General features: G+C 42.7%; 1 protein-coding gene across 4 annotated transcripts in view; it reads right to left on the bottom strand.

Annotated features, from left to right (window-relative positions):
• FGF13 (fibroblast growth factor 13) overlaps positions 1-18,402 on the bottom strand; it is a 525,768-nt gene that overhangs the window by 192,099 nt on the left and 315,267 nt on the right. For 3 of the 4 annotated variants that reach the window (XM_033849510.2, XM_073799664.1, XM_073799665.1), the window contains exon 3: positions 8,758-8,925. The exons of the other annotated variant lie outside the window; for it this stretch is intronic. In XM_033849510.2, coding sequence (XP_033705401.1) covers positions 8,758-8,925 — 168 coding nt within the window. The remainder of the gene's footprint in view (positions 1-8,757; positions 8,926-18,402) is intronic. 4 annotated transcript variants of the gene reach the window in all.

The raw sequence follows: 18,402 nt of genomic DNA, 5'->3' as shown, positions 1-18,402 counted from the left end.
CAGATTGTATTTCTAAAAGCACAGAGAGGCAATGAGGCAAGGGAACTTCAAAAAGGTGAGAGAGAGAGAGAGAGAGAGAGAGAGAATGTGTGTGTGTGTTGGGAAGGATGGATACCTTACATGGACACAAGTTCTAAAGGTCATATAAGTGCTGCCTGTCCAGCAGTGACCTCTAATCACAGGGCACCTCCTGAAGAGGCTCATGCAACCAGCATGATAAGAATTGTAAATGGACAGCTGACATCATACAACGAACCTTATGCCAAGGTAATTTTGTTCTAAGGCAGCGATTCCAACCCTGTTAGTACATTAGAATCACCTGGGGAGCTTTTTTTTTTTTTTAAAAAAAATACCCATGTCAAGACTCAGCCACAAGAGATTTTGCAGGGTTTTCATTTGGACAAGTTATTGGTTATTGCTTGATTTTGGTCTGATGTTGGGCTCAGGCATCACTACTATTTAAAAGGTCCTCAGATAATTCAAGTGTGGAGCCGAGGTTGAGAATCACTGAAGTAATCTAAGCAAGTTTGCTGAATGTTGGGTCCAAAGACTTAGTGCTGATACGTGAACTTGTAACTAAGCACATTTTTTATTTAGTTCAGCTGACACTATTTTTCACAGCAAGACAGCAATACTTTCTTTTTTTTAGTTGAAGTATAGTTGATTTACAATGTTGTGTTAGTTTCTGGTGTACAGGAAAGTGAGATACACAGACACACATACACATATTCCATTTCATATTCTTTTCCGTTATGCTTTATTACAGGATATTTTTAAAATTTTATTTATTTTTGGCTGCATTGGGTCTTCGTTGCTGTGTGAGGGCTTTCTCTAGTTGCAGAGAGCAGGGGCTACTCTTCTTTGCAGTGCATGGGCTTCTCACTGCGGTGGCTTCTCTTGTTGTGGAGCACGGGCTCTAGCGTGCAGGCTCAGTAGTTGTGGCTCACAGGTTCAGTAGTTGTGGCTCACGGGCTCTAGAGCACAGGCTCAGTAGTTGTGGCACACGGGCTTAGTTGCTCCACAGCATGTGGGATCTTCCCGGACCAGGGCTCGAACCTGTGTCCCCTGCATTGGCAGGTGGATTCTTAACCACTGCGCCATCAGGGAAACCCTATTACGGGATATTGAATAGAGTTCCCTGTGCTATGCAGTAGGTCCTTGTTGTTTACCTATTTTATATATAGTGGTGTATATCTGCTAATTCCAAACTCCTTATTCCTCACTCACCCCTTTTTTCCTTTGGTAACCATAAATTTGTTTTCTATGTCTGTGAGTCTGTTTCTATTTTGTAAATAAGTTCATTTGTAGCATATTTTAGATTCCACATATAAGTGATATCATATGATATTTGTCTTTCTCGTTCTGACTTACTTCGCTTAGTATGATAATCTCTAGGTCCATCCATGCTGCTACAAATGGCATTATTTCATTCTTTTTATGGCTGAGTAGTATTTCATTGTATATATATATATACCACATCTTCTTCATCCATTCATCTGTCAATGGACATTTAAGTTGCTTCCATGTCTTGCCCACTGTAAATGGTGCTGCTATGAACATTGGTATGCGTGTATCTTTTGAAATTAGAGTTTTTGTCTTTTCTGGATGTAATCCCAGGAATGGGATTGCTGAATCATATGGTAGCTCTATTTTTAGTTTTTTAAGGAACCTCCGTACTGTTGTCCATAGTGACTTCATCAATTTACATTCCCGCCAACAATGTAGGAGGGTTCCCTTTTCCACACCCTCTCCAGCATTTATTATTCGCAGACTTTTTAATGATGGCCATCCTGATTGGTGTGAGGTGATACCTCATCGTGGTTTCGATTTGCATTTCTCTGATAATCAGCAATGTTGAGTGTCTTTTCATGTACCTGTTGGCCATCTGTATGTCTTTGGAGAAATGTCTATTTAGGTCTTCTGCCCATTTTTTGACTGGGTGGTTTGTTTTTGTTATTGAATCGTATGAGCTGTTTGTATATTTTGGAAATTAAGCCCTTGTAGGCCACATCATTTGTAAATATTTTGTCCCAGTCTGCAGGTTGTCTTTTTGTTTTTCTTATGGTTTCCTTTGCTGTGCAAAAGCTTGTAAGTTTGATTAGGTCCCATTTGTTTATTTTTGCCTTTATTCCTATTGCCTTGGGAGACTGACCTAAGAAAACATTGCTATGATTTATGTCAGAGAATGTTTTGCCTATGTTCTCTTCTAGGAATTTTTTATGGTGTCATGTCTTATAGTTAAGTCTTCAAGCCATTTTGAGTTTATTTTTGTTTAGGGTGTGAGGGAGTGTTCTAACCTCATTGATCTACATGCAGAAAGACAGCAATACTTTCTTGAGGAAAGAAACAGTGCACTGATTTGCATTCTGGCACAAGCTCCTCATCTCATCACGGACTGGTAACAAACAATTTCAGACCCAGCCCTGAACCACAGACCACATTTGGAGTAGGACTTCCCTAAAGATAGCAGGCGGGGGTCAGAGAACAAGGGAACGGCATTCATCTTCAAGTGTGTTACTTGTCAGAGCCCAGCTTTGATGGGAACACGCTGCTCAGTGGGGCCAGCATGGCACTTCCCAAAGCGTATTTGTGGGATGTTACTACGTATTACAAATAAAAAGGTTCTGATAGCTGGAGTATGTTGTTTACCACTGAACTGCCCAAAAAGAGACAAATTCCTAACCTGTAAGACTCCTTAAAACCTTTAATACTCTCTAAGAATGGTGTGGAATTCAGGAAACGTGTATGTGATCTCTCTTTTCACAAAGACATATGATCAGCGTTTCATGAAACATAATTTGGAAAATAGTGATCCAATAATTATTGAAGAACACGTGCAAGCGAGTAGAGTTAATTCTGCATTCTCTTCAACCAGGCAAACAAGTTATCATTTAAAACAAAGGAGTGAAAATTAGAGCTGAAGCAACAGCACATCTGGTGCATCTCCTTCACAGAGGCAGACCTCCAGGCCTTAGGGTTGGGCTTGACTGGGGAAACAGCTCAAAGTCATCCAGGCTATGCCTTTTCGGATGTGGACCACAGTCTACCTGGGTCATACCGTGCTGGGTCAGAAAGGCAGATTTTCTTAAGTGGTTTATTAACTGGCTGTGAAAAGGAAAAAACCAGTAGGTGTTGCTGAGACATCAGAGCCCCGGAAGCATGTTGGCAATGCGATCCCTGATGTAGCAGCTTTGAAGGGGGCAGCGCTATATGGATAGATAACTTCCAGATTGTTTTCATGGATCAGCACTTAGATTTTGACTTTGTTTTAAAATCAGAATCACCACCATCGTTCATCCAGTAAGACCTTTCCGGGAACTTTCCCAGGGCACTGTTCATTTAAACATAAATACTTGAAATGGAGGCAGATAACCGAGGGAAACCTCAGTCAAGAGAGTTGTAAAGGAGAGACTACTTCTCAGGAAACATCACCACTGTCAGGACGGGAACACCAAGGCTCAAGGGGGAAGGGAGGCCTGTTGCTTTAAAAAGTGAATCATCAAAGAATAAAAGGTTGTTAGTTCCTACCAGAAAAGCCAGCCTGGAGACTGAGCTGAGATGCGTGTATCTAATAAGAGAATAATAAAAGCGCATCCTGGCCTGAAATTGAATTAGTGGCTGTGGTGTATATACTTCCTTGATCGAATTATGAGTTTTCCAGAGAGTAGAAACTATCCCCCAAATACAACTTAATGTTGTATTTGCTGCCATGACGTAGGGAAATAGGAGAGAAGAGAGACTGTGTTTCAGTGCCATTACTAGTTCCCTAACGTTGTTAGGAGATAACAAGTTGTCTTCTAAGAAGTAGCTGACAAGTAACCAAGAGAAATACATTTGATCACTTTATGGGGAGAGGACAGTGTTTATTCATTGCTAATCACCAAGGTCTTCAGATTTCTGGCTTTTTAATTCGATTTCCATATGGACCAATATTTTACTCCTTCTTGTGACTCTGCAGTTAAGCTGCCAATGGCTTCAATGAGCAAAGAAACCTCTCTGCTGTTGTTTTGTCATCCTTCATGCCATAAAACAAAGGCAGGGTGACCCTAAGTCATAGTTATTTTGAAATTAAAAGATTCAGAATAAGGTCTTTTATCTCTACAGAGCCACCCAAACATATGGCCCCATGTTCTTCTAATCAAATAGGAATATCCCCTCAATTCTCATCTTCAAAGGGACAGATATGGAAGCAGTTATACCCTTCCTGCAAGTCAAGACATTTTCAGATATCAAGCATCAGAGGTGGCTTCGTTTTATTGAACTATTAATTCAAACAGCATTACACCCATTTTTCTCAAACGGCAAATTAGTATGAAAATGAGGAAGACACAAAACAGGAGACAACAAAGTTAAAGAAAAGGTGAGGATGAAAATAAAAACATTTCCCTCGGCATGTTCCTAAATGCTCTCCTACCGTCTTTCTCTCCTACCATTTAGACAAGACTGATATTCATGGTGACATATTCTCTTTCTGGGATAAAGAAACCAAGGCAGTATCAGAGTAACAGACATTGTGCTTGTTACAAATATGCGCCCTTAACGTTTGGCACATAATTTTGCTCTCTTTTGGTTGGTGAAAGCTGGCATATTTCATCACCGGGCTGGAGCACAGATTCTCTTCTCCTCCAACCAAAGTCACTGTGGTTGGATGCCCCTCTGAATAAAAAGGTTATGGATGTCCTGAGGGGGGAGATAGAATATATATATAACATTTTTTTTTAAATCACATGAAAACAGGACTGTAGGAAGGAGGCCAGATGCTTGATTAAAAGATGGTGACAAAACCCTGAGCTTTGTAATACTTTCCTATATTGCATGAACTCCTTCAAATTTACTATTGTGATCAGGATTTTCAATCCTACAAGCAAATGCTGGGAATCCATGATTTCTTTTTCTCTGTAGATTTTCAACATTATCTACTTGTAAGCATGTATATCTTGGTGTAATTCTTCTGAACAACCTTCAAACATCAGTAAAAGCCCAATGACTGGCATTTCGGAAGCAACAAACTATACTGATAATAGATTGGCTTTCAGAAGTTACTCTAAATCAGTGATTTCATTTTGGCACACATGACAATGAAAGGAAAAAAATGAACAAAAGAATAAAGCTTTGATGATTATACTTTCTCTTGCCAAGAGCCTCCTGGAACAGGAAGAAAAAGATTTTGGTAACGATCTCCACTCTCCATGTGGCTTTCTTATAACAAAGAGCGTTGCTGGTACTGGGCCAAATTAGACTCTCAGATATTTGTATGTGCTTCTTCACCCAAATTCCAGTACTCACATAAGATTCCATCGTAAGTGGTTTTTATGGAAATAATCACATCACCGAAAATCACAAGTATCTGGAACAAACTAAAGAACTTATTTTGGAATTGGCTGCTCAGAAATAGAGAGCTGTTTTTGGCAAAGTGTAATCTGTCCTTAGTATATCCTGAAAAGCCAGGGAGGTATATCAGGCCTTCCATGTACTATTTTACATGAATTCTGAGGGCCCTGGACACAATACAAAAATGTCTTTTCAAAGATAGATGATTGTGAACAATTGTAAATAAGTTATCTGTACCAAATCTCAGATCATCATAAATTATAGAAATAACCTGGCCCTTATAAAAACATCACCAACCAAAAGTAACACGAAGACTTTATAATAATGCAAAAACAGTTGGTAGATTTTATCAATTCAGTAAGGAAGAAGAAAATTAATCCCAGCTGTATCATAATACACATAAACCTCTTTGATCTAATTTAATCATTTGTAAGACTTATCCAACTCTAACTTACATTTCACCCCCAAATTTCAATGAGTGTTTCATTTTTCAAATGAGTGCCGCACACACACAATCGCATTAGAAGAGGTCACACTGGCAGCTTGGCATTGCACAGATCAAACCATGGATGGCTTAGCCGCCCTGTCCATTGCCTTCACCTGCAGTGGAATTGGTGGGCAGCCACAGTCAAGGTCAATTTCATGCTTTGGCAGAAAGACCATGAGAGGAACTCTCTCTTCAAAATGCTTCACGTGAGAATAAAATGTTTCAAGGTATGGATACAGTTTAGAATTGAGAGTCTATCCATTTGTAGTAAAGCGATCTCTTATTTCTACTAATCATAATAAAATGTTACAACAACTGAAAGAGAGAACTGAAGACTGTACCTTACAGAATTTAAAAACCAGTCTTGCAAAAATCTTCCAGGTCGCCAGAACGGCCACTGAACCCTTTTAAACCCACAGTTACTTCACCTCCTGGCAATGATGAGTTTCTGGCCTTCTGTATCCTACATGAAGTAAGCATGTTAATTTCTTAGCATAGTTTCCTTATTTATCCGAGGTCTCTTCCACAGCATGCTTCCTTTCGCCCCCATCTAAGGTCTTCGGGATCCTGTTAATTTGTACAGAGATCAAGTGTATTCATTTTAAGGTCTGGGTTCACCATTAGCTTCTGGCTCCTTGTTTAAAGGGGGTACAGTAAAATTGTAAATAGTGTCAAAATATCATCCCAGAAAACCTCTAATGCATCTAATACTATTTATAAATAATTCATACAAATCAAGAGGGAAGTATTAGCTTTCACTATTCCAGGAGAGCAAGACTAAGGGAAACCTTCAGTCTGAAAGCAGACAATGACCACCATCAAAGTATACAAAAGTGAAAGGCTGGAAGCCACATTTAACACAAGGACAGCCAGCTTAAAAAGTATCCAAACCTTGTACAAGAGAGCTTCACTGCAACCCATTCTCTAAAGAATTTTTCATATCTAAAAACATTCATAACATTATTCACGATACACTCCAGATATTTTGAAAACTAATAGGTGGGATAGGGAGGGTGGGAGGGAGGGAGACGCAAGAGGGAAGAGATACGGGAACATATGTATATGTATAACTGATTCACTTTGTTATAAAGCAGAAACTAACACACCATTGTAAAGCAATTATACCCCAATAAAGATGTAAAAAAAAAACTATATGTAATAAGAACACACCCATTAAAATTAGTTATTCAAATGTTGTTTTTTTTTAATCTGAGAATTGTTAAAACAATTTGAAGTAAGTTTCTAACCAATTGCTTGACTGAATTTAACCAACTTTTGTTTTTCAGGACGATGTGCAAGTACAAAAATAGTATAGTATCTGTAATACAGATACACACATCCATAAGAACATAATTACATAATAAATAGTATATTTCTCTCATACAGACACTGTTTTTGTGCTTGCAAATATATATATAGAGAGAGAGATATAGATATATATCACATACAGATATCATTTTATAGAAAAGAAAGAAAATATTGCAATGCATTATATAAAGTCATTGTCACTGGCTTAATTTTTTTGTTTCAGTGAAGCATAAAATCAAGTTAGTATCTTCTCTATGAAACCACCAAAAATTTGTCTTACTCACTGTAAAGGGCCACCATTTATATCTCCAGATGACATCAGCACTCATGTGCAAAGTGGATAGCTTGCATACGGGAGTATGAGTGGAAAGTAAAGGCAAATGCTCTATTCTATTGCTGAAATAGAATTAAGCATAGAAAAGTGTACACTTCTCATTTTCTGCCAAAGAACATTTAAAGCTCTGTTTGGAAGGGAGGAAAAAGGGGAGGCTTTGAGATGTAAAAATTTGCTTCCAAAACTATAGACTAGACTCAATTTGGATTAATTTCCTCAAACACCAAACTTTGAACAGAACCACACAGCAGAAAGACAGCTGTACTGAAGATCTCATAATGTTGCAAAAAGGGCAACTTGAAATCGGAACAAAGGCACTTCTAGAAATTGTACCAGAACCATTTATGCGAACGTGTACACCGAATGCCAAAGGACTAGTGAATATTGTCACCCCCAACATCATTCACTGGTAGATTGCATGGATAGTATTTGATCTTGGGTTGGGGGGGAGGGGTGTGGGAGAACATGAGCTGTTTTACCATAAGTATACTTCTCAAATGTCATTTTGGAAATCAAAACGTACACAGATGGCAAAAAGTTGACCACACTTGTAATGTGAAAAATGTCCCTGTTTGATATATGCAAAACAGGTGGAAAAATGAATGAATACTCTTTCTAGAGACGAGGCACTTCACAGATAGATTTGTAGCACGGATTGCGATGAATACCTTATTGACCTCAGTTTAAGTAACAGCAAGTAGAGTTTTCCAAACCTGTACTTGAGCTGCAAAGAAAAACAAACTACTCATCGTTTCCTTGAGGCATGCATTTCACTATGGCAAAGCGCACCGGGCGTGCATGACAGGGGAAGTCTGGGCCTGCTTCAGCCAACTGAGTAGATCATGAGCATTCTTCGAACACAAGGCAGAAGGCTTTATGGAGTGGAGAAGAGTGAGAAAATTTGGAACAATCTTCTCATTATTTCATTTTGGAAGGGCCATTCCTCAGCCGACTGCTGCTTCAGGAAGGCGATGTGATGGGACCAGACTCGGCCAGATGTTGGCTACGGGAGCAAGCAACTTTAGCAGCCAAAACGGGGCAGTGTCATGACACCAGCTGAACACGTGTCAGCTGTGAGAAGCAGGAAGATGCTGCGCGCCCGGCCAGATCTGACTGTATTATACAGTGTCCCATCTGAGACTGCATAACACACTCACTGGCGAGCCACGGGGCCTCGGAACGATGTCAGGGGCCGAACAACACACAGCACAGCAGAGGGCAATGCACAGTCAGAAAGAAAGAGAAAGAAAGAAGAATGAGAGGAAACAAGCAAGACACACGTCCGTCGTGCACAAACCTTCGGGCTCTGTGTGTTCTTTGTGATGGACTTGCTTCAGCGGGCAGCAGAAGATTTCGTGACACTTAGCACGAAAGGGGGACTCTTTTTTCTTTAATTCCGCAGATTGGATGGAATCTTGCCGTAACATAATGTATTCCTGTGTGCCAGGGGGGGCGTCATCCAGAACTGTGGTCACCACATAACAAAATGAACTCAAGTTAGAGCTTCAGGAAAGCAGCGAACGTCTTACATCAACTCTACTCCCAGGAAGACTACAGAAACAACATTCCCAAGAAAAGTTTCAAAGAAAAGCATTGCATAGCTTGGGGGTTTTCTTTTTAAGGGCTTAGTTTTATAATACGAAAGCCCTGGGAATAGTTTACTCAGCTATACACACCTCGATTGCTTGTATAATGAAAATTTAACAGTGTTAAACTGTCCCGGATGAACAATAAAACATATTAATACCAATAACCATATTGTATCTAAATAAACACCATGGAGAGCTCACATGTTTCAGCTTGAAATCTAATATAAATATTTACAGGTGAAAATGGCAAATGTCCACCAACTTCTCAGTGTATTACTTTAGGTTTTCTTCCTCAGTCTGCTCCTGGAGAGGGCCCGGCTTCCATGCACTATGTACTGAGTCTGACAAAAGAATTCATTTTTTCCCCAAAGAGAACTGGGGCTGTCACAAACATTCTTCACATATTCGAAACCCCCTAATGCAGAGAACAAATTCCAGTTGAGAGCCTAATAATCAACATTGGCTCAAAGACCTACCTTGAATTGCGGAACAGCAGGGCCTGGTTCACTAATTCTGGCCTCAGATATACACCAAGCCCCTCTCAGCTTGCTAGGCCCTTTGTGCATTTTCCTAAGCAAGACTGAATTTCTAGTGTTTTCTCCCTGCAAAAACAAGGTGTCTGCTTTTACAGGGTCTGCTGCAACATTCTTTAGCCTGGTAACTACCCACCAAAGTGGGTGCAAATTTGATCTGCATCTGCAGAAACAGAGAACTGACCCCAGCATGGATTTGTTTCTCTTTCATGCCCTTCCCAATGAGGCCATCCCATTTTACTGGGAGTGAGTCAGTGCCCCTAAAGCTATGATTCACGGCGAGCTGACTCATTCTACTCCCCCAAATGCATACACTTAACATGCATTGAGAAAGACTGACACCAGCGGCACACTTCCTATGGGGAGAATAATGCTGCAGTGTTTGTAAAATACCAACAGCTTATGGCTGAAATTAGATGGGATCTCAAGCTTCCATGTTTGGCAAAACATTCCCAGCTCACTGGCTGGGATCCTAACGGACATTAAGAACTTTCTTTCATGTAGGAGTAAAAAAGGTATAAAAACCAACATAACTTTGAAATTCGTATTATGAGTTTAGAACAAGTTCTTGATAGATTGCTTGTATGTGGAATTGTTGTCTTCCTTTATAAGTCATTAAATTATGCAAGAAGGTGATGAATATTTTAGTTACTTCTCTTTCTATTTTCCTCTAGCTCCCAGCAGCACTAATCAAAAATACTATATAGACAAACCCCCACTGCTTTTCCTGGCAGAGTTCCTTCATCTACTAGGAATGTGACTATAACTTCTTAGAATCTGGTCGTTGAATGCACATCTTCGGTAGCAACAGCTGCTATTCAAACCATTTGCAACCATCACCTGCCATGAGCAGTTAGTTACGACAATATAGACACTTATCAAATTCCAGCATCATAGGTAAAGATAAATTCTGATTTTACCATACAAAATATTTTAGGGGGCTTCCCTAGTGGCGCAGTGGTTGAGAGTCCGCCTGCCGATGCAGGGGACACGGGTTCGTGCCCCGGTCCAGGAAGATCCCACGTGCCGCGGAGCGGCTGGGCCCGTGAGCCATGGCCGCTAAGCCTGCGCGTCCGGAGCCCGTGCTCCGCAATGGGAGAGGCCACAACAGTGAGAGGCCCGTGTACCGCAAAAAAAAAAAAAAAAAAATTTAGGGAAACCTCCCAAATTTGGAACTCAAAAAAAAAAAAGCAAAACCCCGCCCATGATTATACAGAAGCTGAGAAATCCCATTTTCATGCACTGTATATAAGAAACAAATTTTAAGATTAAAGGACAATTGGAGGATTAAAAAAAAGAACAACTTTTGGATAATATATAGAGAACTTGCTATTCAGAAGTACATGATAAACACCAGTAAATTGTCTTCCATTTTCATTTTTCAATACCAAAAATGACGTCACAAATGGGCATTTCTGGAGATTAATGACAGGCTGAAGGTAATAGCCTTTGGCTGACTCTCCAGCCATCAGCTTTTCCCCGCTGGTCATTAATTCCCAGAAAATGCCTTGCACTGACATCATTATTGTTTAATTAGATACAACTGGTTATCCGTAACATACAACAAAATTCTAGTGAAAGCAACCCAGTGGCTGATACAAGAACCAGCCCCCAAATTCATCATGATGGGAAAGCATGAAAGTCACAAAAGTGCAAGATAATTGCTTTCCACAAAATTCTCTCTCTCCTGTTCTTTCTTCAAGCTGAATTTAGCAAGTGCAAAAGGTGCCAAGATGCGAGCATTTAAGGTGCCATCTGAGTAATGACCACAGGCACAGAACATTTCCTTGGAAATCGTGAACACCTGGGAGTTAATGGCTTAGCTTTGGGTCCAGGCCGTCTCCACTCAATGCCCCAAACATCAGTCAATTCAGGCAAAACAGAAAGAAAAAAAAGAATATTCAATCTATCAGTACACCTGGGTGTCATGTTGACACGAGAGCTGAAAATATTTTGGACTTTGTAAACAGAAGTGGCATCATCCACGCAACACCTCACACAGGTGTATAAAATCTCTGAATGTAAATTTATTTTGGATGAAAGATTAAAACTATTATGTTAAATGCATTTATTCTTAGGGCTCCTTCAAGTAGGACAGTGGATGCATGTGCAGTTGACAGCAGCGGGAATGACAGGGGACTTCCCACAAGACCCCAGCATCAAGGCAGGTGGGTACCTTAATTCTACTTCCTTACAAAAAGAATGAGGAGACAATGCTTCCAAGGGCCACTAGCTCTAGAAAAGAGGGACACTTGTAAAGAAGTCAGCTCATCAAAACAGGAAGAAAGAATGGGATTTGCCTTTCCCTGGCTTAGTACTATGACTTCTGCTGTTTTCCCCCTTCTAGTGCATTTCTTCTTGCACATCACTTCTAGCCTCTGAAAACCACTCTCGCCTTTGTTCATTGGAACCATTTGTCCACATTTACTCAATGACTCCTGCTGTTCTTCTAAATAATATTTATCTAATCTTGAAGGTGCATGAAAGACTCCAGTGATTAGGTAGATGATAGATTTACACCAAACCTCTTCCAGTTTCAGAGGTTCAACTTGACTCTTCAAGACAGGTAAGATGGTAAGAGTGGCTTAGCCCTCATGGTTGATTTCTGGACCGTGGGGCCCATGCTTTGAGAAACACCGCGAGCCCCATGACAACAGCAGTCAAGGAGTAGGCCTCTGCTGGGAAATGACACCCACTCAGCCAGTGCCCTTGGCCCTGATCACCTACTCAGAATTCCAAAGTCCCACAAGAGTGGTTGAGATTTGGAGGAGACAAGTGCACACATGCAAATTCACACACCCACAGACACGCAGACACTGACAGGTGGCATACGCAGAGATGAGGGTGGCAAAAATAAGTGACTTTACTGGTAGCATGACAGTTAAGAGCACAATTTATGAAAGACCTAGTTCCCACTATAAAAGGTGTTTATTGACTAACCATTAGGTGGGCAAGCCTGCATCCAGGATTGGTTTCCCAGCATCAGTACTGGATTGGCATTAAACCACCCCCACTCTCCCCCAGGCTTCTCAGCAATCACCTAGATCAAGGTCATGGTCAGGGGTTGGGGGTCATTCATGGTAAGGGAAGAGAGTTTATGTCTAAACCTGATGACCTGGTCTGAGGTACTCATGATCACAGAAATAGTGTTCCCATTTCAAACTGGATATAAAGAAAGCATCAATCTGTAGCAAAACAATCTTTGATAAAATTAAAGATAATTCCAAGTAATATACTTCTTAAATGTATTTTTTTAGTTAAAGAAGTTAACAATCATTTACCCTTTCTATGTTTAGAAAATCCACTTCCGGAACTTCCCTGGTGGTGCAGTGGTTAAGAATCCACCTGCCAGTGCAGGGGACACGGGTTGGATCCCTGGTCTGGGAAGATCCCAAATGCTGCGGTGCAACTAAGCCCGTATGCCACAACTACTGAGCCTGCGAGCCACAACTACTGAGCCTGCGAGCCACAACTACTGAAGCCCACGTGCCCTAGAGCCTGCGCCGCAACTACTGAGCCCGCATGCTGCAACTACTGAAGCCCATGCGCCTAGGGCCTGTGCTCTGCAACAAGAGAAGGCACCGCAATAAGAAGCCCGCGCACCTCAACGAAGAGTAGCCCCTGCTCGCTGCAACTAGAGAAAGCCCGTGTGCAGCCCCCCCAAAAAATTATCCACTTCCTGTTTTACTCTATAACTTTTATCAATAAATATAACATAGGTGGGGCTTCCCTGGTGGCACAGTGGTTGAGAATCCGCCTGCCGATGCAGGGGACATGGGTTCGTGACCCGGTCCGGGAAGATCCCACATGCTGCAAAGTGGCTAGGCCCGTGAGCCATGGCCGCTGAGCCTGCGCGTCCGGAGCCTGTGCTCCGCAACGGGAGAGGCCACAACAGTGAGAGGCCCGCATACTGCAAAAAAATAATAATAATTATATATATATATATATATATATATCAATCATAGGTTACATAAAATACCTACCCAAATATTTAGTAGTATCACGAACACTACAATCTTCCACAACATTCCAAACACAATTCCTTTAGCGATAACTTAATGCAACCCCTTTGTCTTAAAACATAAGGTAAATAAAGCTCAAGAAGGGGAAGTGACTTGACAAGCCACACAGCTATTGGAAAAGCACAGCCTAGAAGCCAGGATTCCAGTGTGTTTACCAAAAAGTCTAAGGTAAGACTGCTTTGTACACACATTGATATATTTAACAGGGATGGGGATCACCGGTGTTTCTTAGCCTCAAAGGTTATCTCTGTCTCCAACGAAGTTTTCTGTCTTTTTTTTTTTTTTTTTTGCGGTATGCGGGCCTCTCACTGTTGTGGCCTCTCCCGTTGCGGAGCACAGGCTCCGGACGCACAGGCTCAGCGGCCATGGCTCACGGGCCCAGCCGCTCCGCAGCATGTGGGATCTTCCTGGACTGGGGCACGAACCCGTGTCCCCTGCATCGGCAGGCGGACTCTCAACCACTGCACCACCAGGGAAGCCCTGTTGTTTTCTCTTTTTAAATGAACTCTTCAGAAAGATGACTCAACATAATTAATGACGTGATTTTAAATCAAAGCAAATCTGAGATCACCAGGGCAACAGAAATGAACACAGCCATGGGACTACCAAAAAGTTATTAGACATATATTAGTGACTTCAACAAGCAAATACTTGAAAATATCTATGAAACAGAAAATATGGCAAAATGTACAGATTATCAAATGTCCTCACATAATGAGAAAGAAAGTGAGACGAAAACAAGAGTAATTAGAGCGATTAATTTTCCCTGTCACTGAGCACCTGTCAAGCTGAAAGGTACATCAACCACAGGATGAGTTAAGACCTCCATTTTGCCTCCCAACTTACACTCTATCTACTTATGTGTATCTATTGTTCAAGCTTTACTGCCACACTGGATACTATCAAGATGGCAGGTTTAAATGTAAATGAGTAACTTAAATAAATAATTACTGAACTGAATTGATCAATACTAATGATCATTTGATTTGGCTAAGACAGAAATAACTGTAAAATATTTCTAGAAATTTCAGTTACCTTCGCCTTTGCGATCTCCCCCATCTCCATGCAACCCCCAAGCACTATCCAGCCTTCCTCCAATTCTGTTTGTTCAGGCTGTTTTGCTCTTTTCATGGTAGAATACAATGCAAACTCCCTACCACGGTGGCCACCCACCTCCTCAATTCCATCACATGCCTATCTTCTTCCACACACTAGCTTTACATTAGTATCTAGAATATGCTAGGCTTTTTCCTGCCTAAAGACCGTGTACTTGCTGTTCACTCTGATGCCCCTTTTATGTCCTTCAGGCTCTACTCAAATGCCACCTCTTCTGAGATGTCTTTTTAGCCATGTTAGGTAGGTTTGCACTCGTCACAATCTGTAATTATTTTATGTATGTATGTAGGTATGTATGTATCTCTCATCTGACTCTTCCCACAAGAATACAAGCTCTCTGAGGCAGCAACATTCGTTGTCTCATTCGCCATTCTATATGTGGGGTCCATCATAAAACACACTCAAAGAATTCTTATGAATCAAATGAAGGATGCCCTTCTTCACCCAGCCTTCCCACAAAGCTCACTCTGACTCTTCATGTCCATATGACAATTTTTTAAATTAATTTTATTTATTTATTTATTTTTGGCTGCGTTGAGCCTTCGTTGCTGCACGCCGGCTCTCTGTAGTTGTGGCGAGCGGGGGCTACTCTTCATTGTGGCTCGTGGGCTTCTCATTGCAGTGGCCTCTCCCGTTGCGGAGCACGGGCTCCAGGCGCATGGGCTTCAGTAGTTGCATCACGTGGGCTCAGTAGTTGTGGCATGCAGGCTCTAGAGCTCAGGCTCAGCAGTTGCGGCCCATGGGCCCAGTCACTCCGCAGCATGTGGGATCCTCCCGGGCCAGGGCCCGAACCCGTGTCCCCTGCACTGGCAGGCGGACTCCCAACCACTGCACCACCAGGGAAGCCCCATATGACATTTTAAGAAATTTATCCTGTCATGCCTTGAGACAGCTTTCTGGTCATAATCCTAGGTTTTTACTGACAAGTTAGATTGATAATTATTTTCTTATATATGGTCTCTCCTCCACAACTTGAATGTCAGCTCCCAGAAGACCAGAACAATGTCTCTTTTGGTATCATCCTTGCTTTCCTAGTGGCCTACAATGCTTTGCACATGGTAATTTTGCATGCATAAAATTAGTGCCTTCTAGGGAGAGCCCTGCCTACCTTGAAGGCGAGTGCTAAGAAGAAGGGGTCAAAAATGGAAAGAGTCCAGCACATTGCCCGGTACCTGGCAGGCACATAGTAGTGGCTGCAATGGAGGAAACGCTGCCCATGACAGAGATGGAGCCGGTGAGCAGTGTACCAGGATCCCCACCCTGAGTCACAGCTGACTTCCCGGGTGACCTCTGGAATGCCAGGTCAGATCTCTGAGCCTCAGTTTTCTCATTTCAAAAATAAGTCATGTGGACTAGGCCAGGGTAGCGCAACGTTAGCACTTTGACACCTGGGGCTGGATAATTCCTTGTTCTGAGAGGCTGTTCTGTGCACTGTAGGATGTTTAATAGGATCCCTGACCTCTACCCAGTAGATGCCAGTAGCATCCCTGTTCAACTTGTGACAACCAAAGAGGTCTCCAGATACTGTCAAATCCCCCTTTACCAGTGGGATGAGAGCAAAATCATCTTAGTTGAGAATCACTAGACTTGATGACAGGTAAGCCCCCTGCGTTCTATAAACCTCTCTGTAAAGCAGTCGTACCAATCCTGGAAGCCCCTTTGTGATCTTCGGAGATGCTCAGCATCTTGCAGGGACTCAGCTCTTCTATTCAGGGGAGTTTGGCCCACACAGTCCAGACCAAAGAGCGAGGAAAATGCGCTAGTGAGCATGCCAATGAGCCGGGTAACAGAAAGCCCCTAAGATGGAAAGCACTACGGCTACACACCAGTGGGGTCCTTACTCAGCCCAGTGCAAAGGCTTTCTCTAGTGAGTGACGACACAGAGCAGCACCAATGGCATTGTTCAACTCTAGGGGAGTAACTTCAGGCACGTGCTGTGAATAACAGACAGGGCACAGGCTACCAAAGACCCTGCTCAAATGGGGATGAGAAGCAAGGAGACAGAGCAACTCTCTGTGGCCTTATCTAAGGAGCTTCCTTGAAGACTGGCATTCTCATCATCAAAGGGCCCATGTCACCAGGAAGGATGCACATCCCTACTGAAGACAGAAATGACTCCCTTAAGAAGAAAAGTGGCAGCTTCCTCTAGCAGAGCAGAGTGTGCTTTCAGAAGTCCCCTGCCCCAGCAGGAATGACATAGGTTTTGTCCCTACTGCCATTTCAAGCATGTGAGAAAGAAATGCCAAGAAATACATTCCACCTTAGAACACTGGCTGCTGCTAACACATCTCAGTATACTGTTCAGAGAGCTGATACCAGCCCATTACTTTCAAGTTTTCTAGCCGGATGTCATTGCATTCCTCTCCCATGCACCCTGCTCAAGTCCAAGCGAAACTGAAGTATCCATCATAGTGCACTGCAAGGCTTGTTAAGACACAGACTGCTGGGCCCCCTCCACTAGAGTTGCTTGTTTTTAATTAATTTATTGTATTTTATTTATTTTTGGCTGCATTGGGTCTTCGTTGCTGCACGCGGGCTTTCTCTAGTTGCGGCGAGCAGGGGCTATTCTTTGTTGTGGTGCGCGGGCTTCTCATTGCAGTGGCTTCTCTTGTTGCAGAGCACAAGCTCGAGGCGCGTGGGCTTCAGAAGTTGTGGCTCAGTAGTTGTGGCACACGGGCTTAGTTGCCCCACGGCATGTGGGATCTTCCTGGACCAGGGATCAAACCCGTGTCCCCTGCATTGGCAGGCGGATTTTTAACCACTGTGCCACCAGGGAAGTCCTCCACTAGAGTTTCTGATGGAGGCGTTCTGGGGTGGGTGTGAGTATTGTCATTTCTAACAAGTTCCCAAGTGCTGCCGCTGCTGGTCAGGCATCACACTGGGAGTACGATTGCCCCAGCTGTTCGTTTTACCTGCTCCAGCTACCTCTGCCGTCTGCATTCTCCGCCAGGAACAAACATAATCCATACCAGTGGTTCTCAGCTGGGGTTGAGCCTTAGCGTCACCTGGGGAACTCTAAAAACTGAAGTACCCGTGGTGCCACCCCAGATCAATTACACTAGAATCTCCAGCCTGAGGCCAGAGCACTGGCGGGTTTCCAAGCTCCTCGGGTGATTCGACTGCACAGCTAGAGTTAAGAATGACTGTTTTAAGCCATTCCTTGCGTTCTCCAGTGAAAATTCCTCTCTCATCTTTGGAGGGTGGGCTCTGGCGCCTGATTATCTTGCTACAGTTGACCCTTGAAAAAGATGCAGGGTTAGGGGTGCCAAACCTCTATGCAGCTGAAAATCCACGTATAACTTGTAGTCAGCCCTCCCTCTCCACGGTTCCTCCATACCCGTGGTTCCGCATCTGCGGATACAGCCAACCACGGATCATGTGGTCCTGTAGTATTTATTAGTGAACAAAAATCCCACATGTAAGTGGACCCTGGCAGTTCAAATCCATGCTGTTCAAGGATCAACTGTATTTCCATTTCTTTGCACACCTCAGCCAACAGCGGCCACGTCCCCTCGGGCAGTGGTGCTATTCACTGCGTAAAACTCTACAGCAGCTCATATCTCCCCACAGCCGGTCCGTTCCAGCCTGAGCACTCAGCCCCTGTGGTTTGTCCATAGTTCTACCACAGCATTAACCCACCCCTGCCCTGTGTTTTTGTTGTGTTTCAATATGACTATCTCCT

The sequence above is a fragment of the Tursiops truncatus genome, chromosome X, assembly GCF_011762595.2.
Source record: "Tursiops truncatus isolate mTurTru1 chromosome X, mTurTru1.mat.Y, whole genome shotgun sequence".
NCBI lineage: Eukaryota > Metazoa > Chordata > Mammalia > Artiodactyla > Delphinidae > Tursiops > Tursiops truncatus.
This window is presented reverse-complemented; position numbering and strand designations above follow the sequence as displayed.